The 21,663-nt window shown below is 39.7% G+C and overlaps 1 protein-coding gene across 2 annotated transcripts; it reads right to left on the bottom strand.

Moving 5' to 3' along the window:
- Window positions 1-1,484: 1,484 nt before the first annotated feature.
- On the bottom strand, window positions 1,485-21,436 carry LOC135476618 (leucine-rich repeat-containing protein 74B-like). Of its 2 annotated transcripts, XM_064756702.1 has the most exons (14): window positions 21,096-21,436; window positions 18,490-18,923; window positions 15,750-15,945; window positions 14,267-14,439; window positions 13,557-13,664; window positions 12,611-12,704; window positions 10,759-10,808; window positions 10,088-10,255; window positions 8,579-8,694; window positions 8,001-8,079; window positions 7,465-7,560; window positions 5,288-5,530; window positions 2,273-2,358; window positions 1,485-1,760 (listed from the first exon to the last, which is right to left on the bottom strand). In XM_064756702.1, the coding sequence occupies exons 2-14, from the start codon at window positions 18,880-18,882 to the stop codon at window positions 1,685-1,687; spliced, it is 1,878 nt and encodes a 625-aa protein (XP_064612772.1). In that variant the 5' UTR covers window positions 18,883-18,923; window positions 21,096-21,436; the 3' UTR covers window positions 1,485-1,684. The 2 variants fall into 2 exon arrangements, with proteins under 2 accessions (XP_064612772.1, XP_064612773.1); XM_064756703.1 differs by lacking the exons at window positions 1,485-1,760; window positions 2,273-2,358; window positions 5,288-5,530 and adding an exon at window positions 6,116-6,370.
- Window positions 21,437-21,663: the final 227 nt, after the last annotated feature.

Raw genomic sequence — 21,663 nt, 5'->3', positions numbered from 1 at the left:
CACTACTGTAATTCTTCAAGCTTTTCACATGTTTTTAAGGTGCTTATTCAAGCATATTTTGTAGGCACTAGTTTGTGTTGACTGACAAAATTATACCTCTTGTGAAGCCAAGAAATTGGCCAATCCAACAGGTGTGATTTTGTCTCCACACTTATATCAATAATGTGCATAAGCTGCACTGTAAGTTGTTCTTTCACATGCAAAAAGGTTGAGGAATTAGGGTATATCCTACTGCTGCAGAACACGGAGGTTTTACATGGTGACAGATTGTCGTGTTTACTTAGTCCTGTAAAACAACAGAAATTCTAGACGAGATTTTCTCATCGAGCAGGGTAACAGACATTTCCAGAAGAGGACACTGTCTTGTTAACTTTGTCCTTTTAAACAACAGACATTCTAGATGAGATTGTCTCATTGAGCAGAGTAACAGACATTTCCAGAAGAGGACACTGTCTTGTTAACTTTGTCCTTTTAAACAACAGACATTCTAGATGAGATTGTCTCATTGAGCAGAGTAACAGACATTTCCAGAAGAGGACACTGTCTTGTTAACTTTGTCCTTTTAAACAACAGACATTCTAGATGAGATTGTCTCATTGAGCAGAGTAACAGACATTTCCAGAAGAGGACAGACTGTCTTCTTAACTTTGTCCTTTAAAACAACAGACATTCTAGATGAGATTGTCTGATCAAGCAGAGTAACAGACATTTCCAGAAGCTGAAAGACTGTCTTGTTAACTTTGTCCTTTTAAACAACAGACATTCTAGATAAGATTATCTCATTGAGCAGAGTAACAGGCATTTCCAGAAGAGGACACTGTCTTGTTAACGTGGTCCTTTAAAACAACAGACATTCTAGACGAGATTGTCTGATCAAGCAGAGTAACAGACATTTCCAGAAGAGAACAGACTGTCTTGTTAACTTGGTCCTTTTAAACAACAGACATTCTACATGAGATTGTCTCATCAGGCAGAGCAATAGACATTTCCAGAAGAGGATAGACTGTCTTCTTAACTTTGTCCTTTAAAACAACAGACATTCTAGATAAGATTATCTCATCAAGCAAAGTAATAGACATTTCCAGAAGAAGACACTGTCTTGTTAACTTGGTCCTTTTAAACAACAGACATTCTAGATGAGATTATCTCATTGAGCAGAGTAACAGACATTTCCAGAAGAGGACAGACTGTCTTGTTAACTTTGTCCTTTAAAACAACAGACATTCTAGATGAGATTGTCTCATCAAGCAGAGTAATAGACATTTCCAGAAGAGGACAGACTGTCTTGTTAACTTTGTCCTTTAAAACAACAGACATTCTAGATAAGATTATCTCATTGAGCAGAGTAAAACACATTTCCAGAAGAGGACAGACGGTCTTCTTAACTTTGTCCTTTAAAACAACTGACATTCTAGATAAGATTATCTCATTGAGCAGAGTAAAACACATTTCCAGAAGAGGACAGACGGTCTTCTTAACTTTGTCCTTGTAAACAACAGACATTCTAGATGAGATTATCTCATTAAGCAGGGTAACAGACATTTTCATAAGAGGACAGATTGTCTTGCTTTCTCCCCAGGTTGAAGAGCTATCTTGTTCACTATACATGTGCTAGCAAAGGACAGACAGCCTCACTGGCCCACTGTTGGGCATCAGAACAGGTGGAAGTAAACTGTTTTGTTCATTATGCAGCACTGATCAAGGCCTTTTGAAGCTGTTCCTCTTTCTCCATGAAGTCTCGCTGACCTATCACAAGTTCACTACAAACAAAACAGAAATACAAGCAGACATTAATAGAGCTATAGTTTTGTAATAGCCAATGTTGTATGGCGAAAAAGTCCAATGAAACAAATAAACAAATAAATAAACAAATAAATGAAACTATAATTAACAAATTAACCACATGGTCCCATAAATTAGCAGCCCCAGGAACAACAGTACTCACCTGTAATTAATCACCTAGGTAACAACAGTGCTCCCCTGTAATTAATCACCCAGGTAACAACAGTGACCAACAGTAAATAATCACCCAGGTAACAACGGTGCCCACTTGTAATTGATCACCCGGGTAATATCAGTGCCCACTTGTAATTCATCACCCAGGTAACAATAGTACCCACCTGTAATTATTCACGCAGGTAACAACCCTACCCAACAGTGCCCATCTACAATTAATTGCCCATGTAATTAACAAGTGCCCACCTGCAATTATTTGTCCAGGTGACACCAGTGGCCTCCTGCAATTAATCACCAAGGTAACAGAACTACCCACCTGTAATTTATTTCCCCATCCCCGTCTCTGTCCATCTCATTCACCAGTATCTCGACCTCCTCGTCTGTCAACTGGATCCCTATGTCCTATAACAGGAACACAGCTTTACAAAATAACGGCACTGTATAAACTGAAGCCATTGTTGGATGTATATCCAGAAAACTACACAGGATTGGATGTACAGTACACGTATCTGGAAGTGTTCAGATTTCAACTTACCTAATAGTTCTCCTTTCATAGTTTCAAAATTTGTTAAAAGCATGGTATATTCATAAAGTTAAATTCTAGAAAAGAACTGAAATTAGCTTTTTTTCAATTATTTCTTGTAACTGAAATCTGTTACACCGGTACAAGACAAACCATCATTACAATTTTCCTTTAACATGTATTTGTTCAAAGTTGTATACATTTATGTGTGAAAAGTCAAACGGGATGATCTACACTAAAGTATTAGTACAAAGATAATTCTAACTGCATGTAGAAGATTCCACATAACTGATGACAAATTAACGCACGTACAGAAGAAATTGGCATTCATAACTCAGAAAGTGATTAAAATGGCATACATTTAGTTATACACTTGACACTCTACACCACTATTAAGTACAGCTGTTATTAAAGATGTTATTTACTTCATTGTTTCCCGCCTTCCAATTTTCATGTATTTTTCGATGTTTATTTCAATCACAATATTGTGCTGCCTCAACGAAGAATCATGCTAAGGACATCAGATGTGACACCCAGTGCATACAGAGGAAAAGAATGAAAACATAATAGCTCATGATGACTATTCTTAAAGGAGAAGAAAAGAAATTTTTGTATGGTGGGAATTTAGGACCACCTCTTGGTGTATATCGTCTTTGCTTAATAATGTTCTAAATAATGATGTGATGCATGCCTAATTAATTTATTTGAATGTAAATTTGTTGTTTATATCCAAAAACATACATTTAATCTGAATTAATATAATATTTATGAACATATTAAAAATATAAATATGATCAAAATCAAGGTTGAACACACTTGTTACCTGAAAAGACCAAACTCTAGTGTAAATATATTTATTAAACATGCATCACATTCTCACTGATAGCATTATTCCACAAAGACAACATAAACAAAGACAAATTATTTTCAAATGTCTTTTTCTTGTTAAAAAAATCAATAAAAAATTGAAGACCGCATTTAATAAAGACTTTTCTCACTCTTTCATTTGAACTTCATGTAATTTTTATATTTTCTCAACCTTCAACCCTAATACTGCCACAGATTTGAAACCTTGGCTACTGATACGGCTGCTTGATCAGGAATAAGGTTTTAGAAGATTATGCACACAAAATGTCAAAAATAGTTATTTCATAAAAATTCATAAACATTTTAAATTTGAGTCACTGCAATTCCAAATCAAGCAAACCAAATACAGCCATCACCATCAAACAGCATGAGAAATTTGCACAAGTCTGCAAAAACACACCCATACACATGTAAGTTTACCTGATACATGTAGTCCACACAAGTGAGCAGATGCTAACAAAGATGTGCACCAGTATATCTTACCAACTGTGACAAACATTTCTTTCTGGAAAAGTGTTGCTAACATACGTTTCTAGATCTTATTTCTTTTTTTTTCAAGTACAAATGGTTACTATTGCATATTTTTAAAATCCACTGTACTTGTAGAGTGAAATCACTTTTAAGCTTTACAGTTTAATTATATGATTACTGCAATATAATTCTCAAAAAAACAAAAAAAAAAATGTGAATATAAAGATCATTTGCTAGTCTAGAAATACTGACAATAATTTTTCCTGGATTTACTCAGTCATAGCAGCTATTGACTAATTATGGTTGGAATGCTCATTCTGGATGCAGTTTGTTTTTTTATTTTTAAATATGTAAATCTGTTTACACATTGAATTAAAAAGCAAATTTACAACGGGTCCACAGTGATCAGCAAATCACCCACCACTGAATCAAAGTTGCCAGTAATGATTAATGTTAATCAAGCAGCCAAGACAGAGTAAATGCACCGCGTACATCAAACTCTGACCTATATCTATATTAACCGTAAAGAACTGCTATGACCGCAGTTATCAAATCATGCCATCTCCCAAGCAGCTACAGGGATACAAAAAAAACTTGTTAGAGGGTTTGTTTCCGACAGAAATATCTCTCATCCTCAACCAGTCCAACCCGCAAAAACCAGTCAATCAAAGTCTAGCTAACACAGAGTACCAACACCTAGGTCTAATTACATGTACCTCTACAACATGCTAAACTCTACTGTACAATCACAGTTTTACAACACGCACATGATCTTCACATATACGCACCTAATGTACATCCACATGTATGAGTGATATGAGATCAATATTGCTAAGGACACAAATTTTCACATCTAGGTTTAGTCCATCTATAAAATGTTCATTGTTACTGGTTTTCCTGGCTGTTTTTTCTATCTCGCGTACATGTACCAAAGTACTGTGACCCTTATACTGGCTGTCTCTATTGCTTATTAGTTGGAGCGAATTTTTGTTGCATTGCTGCATATACCACAAGTACACGTGTTGTAGATGTACAAATTCATGGCAAGATCAGGTAAATTATTTATGAAGTGGAAGTCAGAAAAAAGGACAGGAGCACTTCACCGAAATTTTCCAAAATATGTTCAACAGCTGGAAATTTTTTCCCTAAATCCATTTGCTCTGAATTTTTTTCCACATGATACTATGTTAGAAAGAATTTTGTGAGACGCAGTTACTGGAATAGAAAGGATTTTTTTATGCATGTGAATGAAGCTTGCCTACCTCTTTGTCCAGAAGATTTCCTTAAAGAGAAGATAACCTATGACTACAAACTAAACACAACTACCAGTAAGTACGTGTAGAACTATCCACAGCAAACCTAGCAACAACCTTCTACATCTACGTTCATTAACTAGACAATGCCGTCTACCATCACCAGGTGGTAAATCAAGTTCTACCCCAACACCTGACATGTCTGAAGCAGAAATACCTCCAGGCCATGAACGAACTCCTCCCGAGACACGCTCAGACTGCCGTCCTTGTCAAACTTATTGAAGAAGTCTATCATGCGAATGTTGTGCCGGTCTATGTAGTTGCGTAGCTTTAGCATAGGGTGGAGCTTAACTTTAGACTTTTTAATCAGTTCTGTACCTCCATGGACAACCTTCAGCTCAGGGTACTGCACCTGCACCTGCTGGAGAAGTTCCTCAAAGTCCTTGTTCACCTGAATGTCCTGAAAATCAGATAGAAGGTTTCTAATGCATTCTCTACCTCCATGGATGACCTTCAGCTCAGGGTACTGCACCTGCACCTGCTGGAAAAGTTCCACAAAGTCCTTGTTCACCTGAATGTCCTGAAAATCAGACAGAAGGTTTCTAATGCATTCTCTACCTCCATGGATGACCTTCAGCTCAGGGTACTGCACCTGCACCTGCTGGAGAAGTTCCTCAAAGTCCTTGTTCACCTGAATGTCCTGAAAATCAGACAGAAGGTTTCTAATGCATTCTCTACCTCCATGGACAACCTTCAGCTCAGGGTACTGCACCTGCACCTGCTGGAGAAGTTCCTCAAAGTCCTTGTTCACCCGAATGTCCTGAAAATCAGATAGAAGGTTTCTAATCAGTTCTCTACCTCCATGGATGACCTTCAGCTCAGGGTGCTGCACCTGCACCTGCCGGAGAAGTTCCCCAAAGTCCTTGTTCACCTGAATGTCCTGAAAATCAGATAGAAGGTTTCTAATCAGTTCTCTACCTCCATGGATGACCTTCAGCTCAGGGTACTGCCCCTGCACCTGCTGGAGAAGTTCCACAAAGTCCTTGTTCACCTGAATGTCCTGAAAATCAGACAGAAGGTTTCTAATGCGTTCTCTACCTCCATGGACGATCTTCAGTTCAGGGTGCTGCACCTGCACCTGCTGGAGAAGTTCCTCAAAGTCCTTGTTCACCTGAATGTCCTGAAAATCAGCCAAAAGGTTTCTTATCAGTTCTCTACCTCTGTGGACAACCTTCAACTGTGGGGACTAATTCTGCACCTGCTGGAGAAGTGCCTGAAAGTCCTTGTTCACCTGAATGTCCTGTAAATCAGACAAACATGCTTCAGATACAGAATGAATCTGGAAGAGAATTTCCAAGAAGTCAATAGTAACTGAGTCTCCTGTGGATTAGACACAATTGTGTAAATTGAGAAGTTCCTGGAAATTCTTGTTTACGTGGATCTATGCGATCTACATGTAAGTCCTCTGAACCAGGCAACAGTTATGAGATTACAAAGCTTTTCTGTTATGAGTGAACGCAGAGGCAGTTACTGGAATCCTTAGTAGACTGAATGTTCTGTAAATCAGACAAACAAAAGTTTTTTCACTGTTTTTTCCACTTTGCCCTCGGCTGACCTTTGCTGACATACAGCTACAAATGACGCTGTACTTTCAAACACTTGTATCATTCCAGCATAACTGCCTCATCCATTTGCTTGAATCAATGTCTCAAAAATATCCCGTTATATTTACCCCGTTACAAATGGCAAATTTTATGGAACCTGCCAAATATGTTGTTTTTGAAGACTCTTCAGATATAAGAGTTATACAGTGATACTCATCATAAATTCTTTGTTATACTTATGACGACATATGATGACTAGGGGCCATTAGTTGTGTGTGCACATACTGTGTCTTCTTGTGGTGAGTCAATGAAGCCAAAGTGCTACCACTTATGAAGTATCATACTGAAGACATCAGGCATGACACCCCACCCACTCACACTATACTGATACCTGGCCAGCCAGTTATGTTTCCTTGCTCTGACCTCTCAGTGCTGACTGCTAAACAAGGCAGCACCAAGTGCCATTTATAAGGTCTTTGGTGTGACCAGATCCGGGTTTGATCCCAGGGACTCCCGACTTTGAGGCAGACGCTCTAACCATTAGGCCATTGAAGCAGTCCAGATAACTTTAGTATTTCCATCAAACAATGGAGAACACTATTTTAAATTCAGAGCACACATACACAAATAAAAAGTAAAAAGATACACTAACATTTGGAGAACAGAAGATAAATCTTAAAACATTATAATATTAAATAGTCTCTCTCTAATTAATCCTTTGTTTAGATCTCACAGGTGAAAGTGTTGATTAAAATGTAGAATATACTACATGTATATGCTTTACACATACATGAAAGTCCAGGAATTCAATTATAGATGACTGATTGCGTAGAATTCCAGCGAGCACTGCGTAACATCCTGGAGACTCCATAGGATTTGTGGCCATCTGCAAATATATAAGAGCATAATCAATGTTTTAGTCATAAAATCTGTACTACTTTTCTAACTGCAATAATTTGTTCAGTGAGCAGCTTTCATACCTGCCTCAAAAAAGTGTACATGTACAAGCAAACAAGCCCACATTCACAGCAGGTGCCTGTCAAAACTAAACATCTTGAGCAGGCAAACTGAGAAAGAATAATATATAGTTCTGTGTGTCGTGAAAAATCCGGGAAACATGTAGATATATATATACATCTCAGCACACCACTGACATGTTTCATCAGATAAATTCTGCGTCATGTAAATGATTTTGTTTCACTATTGTAAGGCTTCCATCAAAAATTATATGATGATTCTAAACACAGAAGAGAAATAATATATATTACATGTATTATAAAAATATAATTAGACACCTTTAGAGAAATGTCAAGTAAAACACAACACCTTTAAAGTCTTTAGAGTTTCGTTGACGGCCAGGCCTTTGCCAATCCAAACAGCACCTTCAGCTGTGATTCGGTTATTCCTGATAAGACACAAGTGTCCATACAGACAGTAAAATATCTGACAGTGTCATGATTAAGTAATCAATAAAAATAAATAAAATTTTACAAGTAACTATCCTTATTATTTTGTGTTTAAGTGAAATATTCAAGACTCTGACAATAGTCCCGGTATTACAAAACCTGAAGAAGAAAATAAAATACAATTTGAAAACCACACTAATCCAAAGTTTCTTTTATGTATGCATGAAATGTTCAGAGAAAGCTTCGGACACATGTATGGCAGGTTGAACAGCAAACTATATCATTTGATGCTGATGATCAAAATAAAAAGAATTGTGCTTTGCTGAACTCTTAAGTGAAGCAGTTCTTTAAATACAGCAATGACGGAGGTGAAAGACCAATTTATCATAAGAATTGGCATAACTTATTTCTCAATGCGATGTTTTTAATAGTAATATCGGGTTATTAAAATTAAGATGTTTCCATCTAACATCTTCATAACATTAGGTTCAGACTGACGTGATATCCAGTTCCTGTAGCACCGAGTTGCCTTTGAGAGCATCACCTAACGCCAGAGAGCCATCCAGACCAAAACCATTCCAGGACAGGTTAATCTTCTTCATAAACACGTTGTTCTACAAGATAAACACATTCTACAAGGTAAACAAATTGTACTAGAAGGTAAACACTTTGTTCTAAAGGGAAACACATTAATCTACAAGTTAAACACATTACTTTAAAGGGAAACACATCCTTGTACATTCGTGAGGTCTAGGTGTTTAAACACAATGTTTACCTTTTAGATTTCTACAGGACGCCCTCATCGTGTGACTGTTAAGGTTATAAAATTTCTGGTGATTTCATATTAAAGCTCAATGAAAAGATGAATCAATAAGACTAACGCAGCCAGTTAGCATTTTGGCTTTCCCAATGTAACAAGTAGTTATTCTTTGAGGAACAACAATGGCAATCAATTAATATCAGTAGTCTTATGGAAGAAAATATGCCCATTCAAAAAATGTATATCCGAAGCTGTTGAAAATATGCCAATCATATCCATGAAGTAAGCCACATAAAGTTTAATAAAAATCAGACAGTTTTGGAAGGAATTAATTAAACTGTTTGAGCTGAGGTCTAAGTGTTTCATACAGCTGTTTCTCCCTCTCACAGTAACCTACTTCCAGCCCCATGGCCACACAGATGGCCCCCTTACCACACAGACTGTTCCAGCTGAGGTCTAGGAGTTTAATACTGCTGTTCTCTCTGTCACACACAGTAACCCACCTTTAGCTCCATGGCCACACAGATGGCCCCCTTACGGTGCAGACTGTTCCAGTTGAGGTCTAGGTGTTTAACAATGCTGTTCTCTCTCTCACACAGTAACCCACCTTCAGCCCGATGGCCACATAGATGGCCCTCTTACAACAGAGACTCTTCCAGCTGAGGTCTAGGCGTTTAATACTGCTGTTCTCTCTCTCTCACACACAGCAACCCACCTTCAGCCCGATGGCCACACACTCGGCCCCGTTACCACAGAGACTGTTCTAGCTGAGGTCTAGGCGTTTAATACTGCTGTTCTCTCTGTCACACACAGTAACCCACCTTTAGCTCCATGGTCACACAGATGGCCCCCTTACGGTGCAGACTGTTCCAGTTGAGGTCTAGGTGTTTAACAATGCTGTTCTCTCTCTCACACAGTAACCCACCTTCAGCCCGATGGCCACATAGATGGCCCTCTTACAACAGAGACTCTTCCAGCTGACATCTGAGTGTTTAATACTGCTGTTCTCTCTCTCACACACAGTAATCCACCTTCAGCCCCATGGCCAAACAGACGGCCCCCTTACCACACAGACTGTTCCAGCTGAGGTCTAGGTGTTTAACAATGCTGTTCTCTCTCTCTCACACACAGTAACCCACCTTCAGCCCGATGGCCACACAGACAGCCTCGTTACCACAGAGACTGTTCTAGCTGAGGTCTAGGTGTTTAATACTGCTGTTCTCTCTCTCACACACACAGTAACCCACCTTCAGCCCCATGGCCACACAGACGGCCCCCTTACGACGCAGACTGTTCCAGCTGAGGTCTAGGTGTTTAATACTGCTGTTCTCTGAGATGGCTGGACCCAGGGCAACTCCAGCCTCTTCTCCCAGCCGGTTGTGACTCAAATTTAGGTACTCAAGATGGCGCGTGTTCTGAAATTGACATTTTTCTTATTTCATTTTATTAGATTATGGTTTAAAACTGTATTTCGATGGAATGAACTTTAAAACTTGTTTTCACTTATGAGATGATGGAAAGGATTATGGTTAGAGGAACCGAAACATGGTTCAAAGAAACCACTGATCTTCACCATGAATGTGACAAATTTCCTGACTTAAAGGCACATGTGAATGAGTGATAGCTGGGTTCAAGCAAGCAACATCATTGGTCAATTGATTATGTACACTGAGTGTCCCCAGAGGAAAATAAGACACCGAGTTCCTGATAACAGATTCAGATTCTCCCATAGTGTATTTTTTTGCATGTACCCAGGGTTCTCAACTTGATTACACACATTCCTGACAAGCTTCATATACAGTACTTTGTGAATTCATAATAAAGATAGAACAAACTTGTTCACGTTCATATGATCACCCAGTTATATAGTATATAGTATATCTAATGTAACTATATAGTATAGTTACATTAGACTTACCATAATTGCTTCTGCAAAATGCTGCCCAGCACTGTCATCAAAATTGTTTCCTGAAAGAAGGAGAACAAAACAGAAAATGATTTAAATAAAATTCAAAACCTTCACTTGTTGTCAAACAAATCGTGACTCACAAACCTAGCTTGTTATCAGACAAATCCTGACTCACAAACTTTGCTTCTTGTCACACAATTCCTGACTCACAAACCTGGCTTGTTCTCAGACAAATACTAACTCACAAACCTGGCCTGTTGTCAGACAAATCCTGACTCACAAACCTGACTTGCTGTCAGACAAATCCTGACTCACAAACCTTGCTTCTTGTCAGATAAATCCTGACTCACAAACTTTGCTTCTTGTCACACAAATCCTGACTCACAACACTTACTTGTTTGTCAGACAAATCCTGACTCACAAACCTAGCTTGTTGTCAGACAAATCCTGACTCATAAACCTGGCTTGCTGTCAGACAAATTCTGACTCACAAACCTTGCTTCTTGTCAGACAAATCCTGACTCACAATCCAGTCTTGTTGTCAAACAAATCCTGACTCACAAGCCTTGCTTGTTGTCAGACAAATCCTGACTCACAAACTTTGCTTGTTGTCAGACAAATCCTAACTCACAAACCTAGCTTGTTGTCACACAAATCCTGACTCACAAACCTGGCTTGTTGTCGAATAAATCCTGACTCACAAACCCTGCTTGTTGTCAGACAAATCCTGACTCACAAACTTTGCTTGTTGTGAGACAAATCCTGACTCACAAACCTGGCTTGTTCTCAGACAAATACTAACTCACAAACCTGACTTGTTGTCAGACAAATCCTGATTCACAAACCTAACTTGTTGTCAGACAAATCCTGACTCATAAACCTGGGTTATTGTCAGACAAATCCTGACTCACAAACCTGGCTTGCTGTCAGACAAATCCTCACTCACAAACCTGGCTTGTTGTCAGACAAATCCTCACTCACAAAGCCAGCATTTGGTCAAGCAAATCCTCACTCACAAACCAAGCTTGTTGTCAGACACACAATGTTAACATACCTGACAGTGTGAGGTGTGTCAGGTTACCACTGCTCAGAATGACGTCTGTGATGATAGTAGCAAACTCCACACCCAGCTTGTTGTCAGACAAATCCTCACTCACAAAGCCAGCATTTGGTCAAGCAAATCCTCACTCACACACCTAGCTTGTTGTCAGACACACAATGTAAACATACCTGACAGTGTGAGGTGTGTCAGGTTACCACTGCTCAGAATGACGTCTGTGATGACAGTAACAAACTCCACATCCAGCTTGTTGTCAGACAAATCCTCACTCACAAACCTAGCTGGTCAGACACACAATGTTAACATACCTGACAGTGTGAGGTGTGTCAGGTTACCACTGCTCAGAATGACGTCTGTGAAGACAGTAACAAACTCCACATCCAGCTTGTTGTCAGACAAATCCTCACTCACAAAGCCAGCATTTGGTCAAGCAAATCCTCACTCACAAACCTAGCTTGTTGTCAGACACACAATGTTAACATACCTGACAGTGTGAGGTGTGTCAGGTTACCACTGCTCAGAATGACGTCTGTGATGACAGTAACAAACTCCACACCCAGCTTGTTGTCAGACAAATCCTCACTCACAAACCTGGCTTGTTGTCAGACAAATCCTCACTCACAAAGCCAGCATTTGGTCAAGCAAATCCTCACTCACAAACCAAGCTTGTTGTCAGACACACAATGTTAACATACCTGACAGTGTGAGGTGTGTCAGGTTACCACTGCTCAGAATGACGTCTGTGATGACAGTAACAAACTCCACACCCAGCTTGTTGTCAGACACACAATGTTAACATACCTGACAGTGTGAGGTGTGTCAGGTTACCACTGCTCAGAATGACGTCTGTGATGACAGTAGCAAACTCCATACCCAGCTTGTTGTCAGACAAATCCTGCATGAAAAACAAAGAAACAAATCTTTGGAAGAGATAATTTCCCATGTATCTGTTTACAACAGGATATTCTAAACACATGAACTACAAGTAGGTCTTAGTTATTTATAAAAAGTGTTCAGTTGTGTTGAAATTACATGACAAAAACTTAAAACAAGTTTGTATAGATAAAGTCACATATTGCACTGAAAATATGGTTTCACGTTTTTCATGAAGAACAAGTAACAGGCTAAAAAAAGCTGTCTTGTAAGCTGTCCTATAAGCTAATTGAAGGCTTTGCTACAATTGCCATTAAAAAACAAAATTAATGTATTATTAGTCATAATTATACAACTTGAATATTACACCTCCAATCTCATTTTTGACATTACCTCTAAATCACATTCCAAAACCTTCAATCTCGTTTCTGACATTACCTCTGAATCACATTCCAAAACCTCCAACCTCATTTTTGACATTATCTCTGAATCACATTCCAAAACCTCCAGCTCGTCTTTGACATTATCTTTAAATCACATTCCAAAACCTCCAAGCTCGTTTTTGACATTATCTCTAAATCACATTCCAAAACCTCCAATCTCTTTTTTGACATTATCTCTAAATCACACCCCAAAACCTCCAATCTCATTTTTGACATTACCTCTGAATCACATTCCAAAACCTCCAATCTCTTTTTTGATATTATCTCTAAATCACATTCCAAAACCTCCAATCTCGTTTCTGACGTTATCTCTAAATCACATTACATTCCAAAACCTCAAACCCCGCAAAAACTTTTTGCAATCTAACAAGCCACTGAGTCATCACTATTTGTATATATGTACACACGGTATAAGAAAATGCCAGTCTTACCAAATCCACGATAAAACAGTTTTCTCTGAGCATCTCACAGATGGCCACGCCCCCTTCTGTCCCAAGCCAGTTGTCTCTCAGGTTCAGATGTGTTACGTGAGGGTTGGACTGGAGACAAGCAATAGCTGATGACTTGACAATGAACATGCAGCCGCAATGAGGACAGAGATATCATATCATGCAGACTGAAGTTCACATCAGAATTTAAACATAGAACGTAATGCAAAGACCACAACCAGGAATGTATGACTTACAAGGTACTATATATATATCAAGTACAGTACACTGGGTTCCCAGGCACAAAAATGCCTAAATCATGGGCGTACCCAGTTATTTACTCTGACTGTTACTTTATTTTGTCACATTACTGTTTTCAGGATTAAATTTCCTTGCTAACCCAATGAGCAGTTCCAGAATGATCCTTTTCTGGGTATGTCATAAATTCAAATCATTAATATTCTCATTAAATTCTCCAGAAATGAAAAATATTTGGACACCAAATAACACTTTATAAAATATACAGGTGACTCTTAGACACCATTTATTACTGGAGTTCCTTATATTGGTGTTATTTGAACAAGAGGTTAGATGTGTAAAAAAAATATAAAATGAGCTTTCCAGCTTGTTACCATGCAGTACAGTGAGTCAGGCTAGGTTATTTCCCTCTACTACCGACTGTCTCCTCTCACTTCTACTAAAATTAGACTTACCACTAAGGAGACAGCAATGGCCTTGACCCCAATGACCCCTAGCCCATGGTGCTTCATGTCAAGGTGAGGGTCATTCATGTGGCGGAGGAAGTAGGATGCAGGGATCACCCCAAGTCTCTTACATCCCTCAATGTATGAAGCCTTCCCTGTGTGGTCATAAGCTTCACGTGGCTCTGCCAAAGTGAAATTAATATCAAGTATATAAGTGGATATTTGAGATGGGGGATTGGGGTCTGGCGATTAAGACATTTCTTTTGATGTACGATGTCACTGGTCCACTATTTTTTGTAAGATGACAGGTTGATACTCATATGATTACTACCAATATTCAAGAAAAAGTATTGTTGTTAACAGATCTGCTCTGGATGACCTCCCTTGTTACACGACGGCGACTACAAAGTTAGTTTTAGAGGTGTGAAACTACGAGTACTTCGCCTATTAAAGTATGCAGTATGTAGGTTATCTCAAGACAGTCACAAAAAAAAAGACAACAGAAAGTTAACAAAACATGAAGTCAGCTTTGCGAGTTGCAGAGATATCAAATGAAGTCGATGTTTACCAGCTTAAAGGTAGAATAAATAACACAGTTCCCTAAAGCTATCTGTGGTATTTAATTAGGGTCAGGATTTTTTAATTACCTCCAAATGGATTTAAAAAATGCATAATGTTAATCCTGGACTTCCAAACAGGTTTACAAAATTAACATCTGTCTTAAAACCTGGTCTTCAATCAGCTTATGCTGCTTTAACTCCGAAATTTGACATTAACCATTTTCTGAGATCCCACCTAACCACAGCTTTCTCCTACAAACGCACCTCTTAAATCAGAGAGGGACCGCAAAGGAGGAAATTCAGTGCTACCCTATTGAGCTAGTCAACTACATATAAATCTACACACACGTGACTTATGGCTGAAGGGAATGTGAAGAGCAAGACACTAGCTTAATACTGGCACACATGTAACAAGCCACTAGCTCAATTTACTAGCAATTTACTAGCACACATGTAGCAAGCCACTAGCTCAGCACTAGCACATAAGCAGCAAAACACTAGCTTAGCACTAGCACACATGTAGCAGATCACTAGCTTAGTACTAGCACACATGTTGCAAGCCACTCACTCAGTACCTGCACACATATAACAGACCACAAGCTTACAACCAGCACACATTTAGCAGTCCACTAGCTTACAACCAGCACACATGTAGCAGACAACTTGCTTAGCACAGCACACATGTAAAAGACCACTAGCTCACCACCAGCACATCTGTAGCAGACCACTGGCTTAATACAAGCACAAATGTAGCAGACTAGTATACTAGCTCACCACTAGCAGACTTCAAGCATTCCCCTACCTAGTCTTCATCTACTCAACTCATTTTTCACGACCACCCACAGCACCCATTGGCAAACTACTGGGAGGTTAAAGGCTTGATACTGTCTTGCCTATAATGAACTCTTATCCCTGATGCACACTCCTCTTACCTTCCACCTCCAGATCTGTGTCCCAGGCCCTTTCATCCGTGATGTCCACGCCGCCAAACTCAATGTCAGACACAGAGGCAGCATCCAGCCGGGTGCGTGGTCCATCTGTCTCACTCTCACTCTCAGAGCTCTGGAAGCGGTCTGTCTGCGACCCTGAGCTCTGGGGTCGAGACTTACGATTGGCACGACTCACTGTCTGTAAACAAGCAAACCCCAGATATGAACAAGTACTGATGTAGTAATTTGTGTTTTCTCTGGGAATATTTAACAGAAATCTGGTTGAGTGTCAGAAGGTGGGAAAGGAGTATCCTGAGGGAATCTGTTGTGAAAGAGAACCACAACACTTTCAATTTTTTCAAAAAAAAGTTCTAAAACGTATTATGCTTATCAAATAAGATTAGGGTAGTTTTCATGGTGAAAAAAAATTTTTTAAGTATTTTTAACCAAAATCTTTACCACTGTGCAATGTCAAATCATATGGAAAATGTCCACTGCCTTGTTTTTAGAATGCAATGATGGCCTCTGAACTGAGACTTTTTGTGACATTGTTGATGGTTAGATAAAGGAACAGGAACCACTTTGATGTCACAAGTGTTCCTAAATCCACAGGGAACAATTAAGCCATGTTGTTCAGAGAAAATTTACATACATTAGTCTGTCCAGATTTTTATGGTTCATTTCCTGAAAAGTGTAATCTATTACAATGTCATTAGCCCACTTTGTCTGAGCTTACTAAAGGCTGTGGAATGTAATTTGTCATTGCTTCAACCTGACCACTGAAATAGCAGCCAAACAAAACTTGGTCTTTTACAGGTGTGCCGTCAGCTAGGTGTAAAAACCATATATCACACTCACACTAGGGGAGTGTCATAAAAAATGCCAAAGTAAACACTTTGAGAGTGCATAAATGTTTTCAGTACAGATGTGATATAAACCTGTCTCAATAGAAAGTCCATAAACCAATCAAACCCATGTTAATGATTATGTGTATACTTGCATCATGTTTTATTACTTATACAGACACTGTCATCCATCATTACATACTGCACACTTTTAGTTATTTATTTGTTTCACGCCATATTTAAGAATATTTCACTTACATTACCAGAATTAGGTGGGAGAAAACCTGGCACAACCCAGGGAAAACCCAGGACCACCTGCAGGTTGCTGGCAGACCTTCCCACGAAAGGCCAGAGAGGAGGCCAGCTTGAGTTGGACTTGAACTCACACCGACCGCAATGGTGAGGGACTCCTGGGTCAATGCGCCTGGTGTGCTAGCCCCTTCGGCCATGGAGGCCCCAATTATACACGTATGATGTTTTCTTGTTTGTTTGCATGGGGACAACAATCATGGCGTATCTTTATAGGAGGCCGTATTGAACAGGGACACTGATAATCCTGCTGTGCTACATGTAGATCACCATGGCTATTAAAATGCTTGTTATTCCTCAACACTGTCAACACCGGATCAGTCTGCTGTATATAAGACCGCTCACATCTGGCCATTTGCCATTTTACTTGTGCCTATGAGCTTGTCTTTCTGACCTACAGCAGTGAAAATATGGTCTATAAACAACCCGGTCATTAACGCAAAACTCTGCCTCATGGTTACATAAATAAAAGCTACGCTTTGTTGACATTCAGAATTTATGTCCATATACGCCGTACAGAGTGTCCTGTTGTCTAACATGAACTGTAATTTACACGGAGGGGCTTCTGTGGCTCAGTTGGTTAGTGCGCTAGTGCAGCGTAATGACCCAGCAGCCTCTCACCAATGCTGTCGCTATAAATTCAAGTCCAGCTCATGCTGGCTTCCTCTCCGGCCGTACGTGGGAAGGTCTTTCAGCAACCTGCAGATGGTTGTGGCTTTTCTCCAGGCTCTGCATGGTTTCCTCCCTCCATAATGCTGGTCACCGTCATATAAGTGAAATATTCTTCAGTGCGGCATAAAACACCAATCAAATAAATAAATAAATACATCAAAGGGGGGCTTAGAGAAAAGAAACAGGACTGATTGGCCCTGTGTCAGCATAGTGTGAGTGGATGGGGTGTCATGTCTGGTGTCTTTGGCATGATACTTCACCGTGCGCAGCAATTTGGCTACATGGAAATGCTACACACCATACCCACCAGAAGAAACGATATATGTACATACACTTAATAACTCCTCCTCGTCACATGACTGAAAGACCCCAAGCATAGAAATACATACTTGTGACAGAAAAGACCGTATTCGGGTCTGTACATGGCCTCAGGCATACATACTGTCTGTTAACCTTATTATTTATACATGTATCTTTGCCTAGGACTTCATGTTTTTGCCAGCGTCTGTTTGCCTGTCTATCAGCAACTTAACTTAACAGAAATAAGTAGGCCTACTGCAGAGGTTTGAATGAAATTTTATTTACAGATTGGCTTGAGCCTAGGACCGATGTGCTAAATCATCTGGATTGGGGAAAAGATCCAATAAATTTTGTAAATGAATCTTCACCAAGGCCAGATTAGACAGACACACAGTAAATGCGATATTATCCTTTTGTCTCCTGGGTGAATTTGTATGTTTACATGTAGCTATGGCAGAGGGGCGCACTCTTGGAATTTCCTCTGTGATTAAAAAGTCAGGAATGGAATTCTCGATGTCCTTTCTCATGTTTAACTTTCTGACAGAGTGTGTCATTATTCTGTCTGTTTTGAAGTGCAATGAATTTGTTTTTGTGGGAAATCAGCAGCTTACACGTACCTTCCTGTTGTTAGACGATGGTGGACAGTTTCGACTCGCCTGGCCACTAGGCCTCAGACTTGTGCTGGATCGGCTTGATATTAGTCGAGAGTTTTCACGGCTCACTTCCTGTTTGGGTTTTGTCATGAAAGTGCTGTCCGATCGACTAGGGGGACGGATTTTCTGTGACTGCTCCTCCTTGGCACCAGAGCTTGTGGCAGGTCTGGAGTAGATTCCCTTGCCGCCTGTCTCTGTGTCAGCTGCATACCCATCAGCCTCTTCAGATTCCTCCTTCACTTCTCCAAGATCTGTCAGCTTCTCATTGCCATTAATGTCTGACTTTTTCTCTCGACTATGCCCACAAGTTCTGGTCGATGGTGATCCAACCTCCTCGGACTCCTCTCCGTTTGACATGGTCACTTCAGCTCAGGCTGCCTGTCACTTCAATGTGTAGTCTGCTTATGATAAACAGTTTTCTATAAACAAACAGCTTTGTAAGACTAGATTTATTTATTTATTAGATTGGTGTTTTACACCGTACTCAAAAATATTTCACTTATATGACAGTGGCCAGCATTATGGCGGGAGGAAACCGGGCAGAGCCCGGGAGAAACCCACCACCATATGCAGGATGCTGACAGGCCTTCCCACTTACAGATGGAGAGGAAGCTAGCATGAACTGGACTTGAACTCACACGGACTGCACTGGTGACAGACACCTGCGTCATTGCGCCGTGCTGGCATGCTAACCCCCTCAGCGACGGGGGCCCTGTAAGAGTAGAGGTTTCTGATTTGCTTCAATATAACTACATATATATTCATATACATGTACATACATACATGTATCTGTAACTGATTTCAATATGGGTATTTCGAGATTCGCTGTTACAACATCATGGTGTCCTGAATTGTGTCATGACTGCGCTTTACAGCACCTGAAGGCTAACAAAGGCATTTTAACATGGGCAAGTCCACACACTGAAAATCACCCACAAAATATGACTACATTTTATTGAAATGCTTAAGCATAAAGCTAACTAAATATTCCAAGAATATGTGCTTTTGGAAAGGTTAATAATGGTATACATGTTAAAATGGACTGATATATGTCACCTCACCCCTTCCCTAAAGCGATCATGTCCCGGCAAAAAGGGACGTCACAATGATGTTACAACACTGAATAACGAAACTCCTGTACTGCAATTTTCAGACACACTTCGGCCTTTCTATATAATAAAACAGTTATGTTTTTTTTTTTTTTTGATTGGTGTTTTACGCCGTACTCAAGAATATTTAACTTATACAACGGCGGCCAGCATTATGGTGGGTGGAAACCAGGCAGAACCCGGGGGAAACCCACGACCTTCCGCAGGTAGCTGACAGACCTTCCCACATATGGCCGGAGGGAAAGCCAGCATGAGCTGGACTTGAACTCAAAGCGACCGCATTGGTGAGAGACTCCTGGGTCATTACGCTGCGCTAGTGTGCTAACCAACTGAGCCACGGAGGCCCCTAAAACAGTTAAGTGAGGACACACTATTTACATCATTGGTAAATGCCACTTGTTAGCTTTGAGGCTTGACTGCTAAAATCATGCTTCATTAGAATGAATGATTGCTGCATAATGCCACATCAGCAATATTTCAGCCATAGCGTGGCGACACTTCATTAGATAAACTTTGATAAGGTTATTGCTGATAAAGACTATATGTATATGAAGTACCCTGGTTAAGTCTCTGCATACAGCTATTAAAGTAGCAACTACACAAGTGATCTTCTACCTGATCTGGAGACAATATACACTTCCTGTTTAAACATTCAAATAGCTAGCCCAGTGACACGTTTCTTATCCAGGCTATGTGTTCCCATATATCCCATCACAGCCAGCATATCCTACACTACCCAACATGAAGAACTGCTCAAAGTGTATGAAGTTTATGTGGCTGCACGTACTTAATAATAATACTGACGGTCCCACAGATTTAACATGGCACTCTAACCAAAGTTCTTGACCTCAACACTCAGCATTCTTGTATATTCATTTTTAACAAAGGGAAAGACCCAGCTATGCTATCCAAATATTATTATTCTTTTGGAATAGAAAAATGAACCGTATACTACCTGAATCTGTGAGGTATTGTGTGGAGTAAATGCCAGAGTACTGAACCAGTGAACAAAACCTGGCCAGGACAACTACAGCTGTATATCACTGTCATCAGCTGAGTATATTGTTACAGACACACATAGACCTGTTCATACTGACCCTCATGGTGTTAACAACAGAAAACTTGCAACAAACATGTAAACATGTTGTCCAAGCCTTTAGTTAAAATTGAGCATATGGTACTGGTACATACACAAAATAAAGTATGACAATGATATACATACGATAAAGATTGTCAGCTAAATTTTGAATACTTTTTACTGACTAGGCATACATGTGGGCTTACATGAAACCACATACCTTATATACAGTATATGATGAATGAATTTAATATATAATTGGGGACACATTATAAGCATGATGGCAGAAGACATATGTATTTAAAACTTCATGCTGAGAACATCATGTTAGTACGTGCACCTCACACGCATCAAAGTTCATCGTTTCACTGGGGTACACTTACGGTTCAGTGTCTAAAAGTATCCAAACGCCAAGAAATCAAGTTGGTAAGAAATAAAGAAAAACTCGTCCCATGAATCATGGACTTTCGTGAGACATATATAGAGTCCCCTTGAGGAGAAGCGTGAACATGCTGTAGGTATTCGATCCTCACAGACAATAACTGGATTAAGAAGATCGTGTTTATCACGCATTAGAATGGGGGCAAACAGACAAAAGGTGTGTTAGCCCTGCGCTCTGTTGCTAAGCATAAAATTTGGCATAACACCAACATGTTTATTTGAACAGTATTCTCACCGTCTGTATCTCTTTTAATCGTTCCATTTACATTTACCCCAAGTTGCTTTTCATGTAGACTTGCTACAGTAAACATGCATTTCGAAAAGAAAAGAAAAGAAAAGGGCATATTTAGACGAAATAAACGACGTGGGTTTTCAAAAGCAAGTGCACCGATTTGATTACATTCGAGACGGAAGTTGTACTTGTATGGCTGCCGCAAAAACATTCAATTTTCATTGGTTGAAAATGTTACCGCTATCCAATCAGAGAGTGGATTCAGAGTTATCCTCCCC

The sequence above is a fragment of the Liolophura sinensis genome, chromosome 10 (genome assembly GCF_032854445.1).
Source record: "Liolophura sinensis isolate JHLJ2023 chromosome 10, CUHK_Ljap_v2, whole genome shotgun sequence".
NCBI lineage: Eukaryota > Metazoa > Mollusca > Polyplacophora > Chitonida > Chitonidae > Liolophura > Liolophura sinensis.
This window is presented reverse-complemented; position numbering and strand designations above follow the sequence as displayed.

Bases quoted from the DNA above. Each gene is read 5' to 3' on its own strand.
- LOC135476618 (XM_064756702.1), bottom strand. From the start codon at position 18,882: ATGTCAAACGGAGAGGAGTCCGAGGAGGTTGGATCACCATCGACCAGA. The intron at 10,809-12,610 runs GTATGTTAACAT...TCCTTCTTTCAG, and splicing joins GACACACCTCACACTGTCAG to GAAACAATTTTGATGACAGT. The intron at 8,695-10,087 runs GTGGGTTACTGT...TTTATCTTGTAG, and splicing joins GTGTGGCCATGGGGCTGAAG to AACAACGTGTTTATGAAGAA.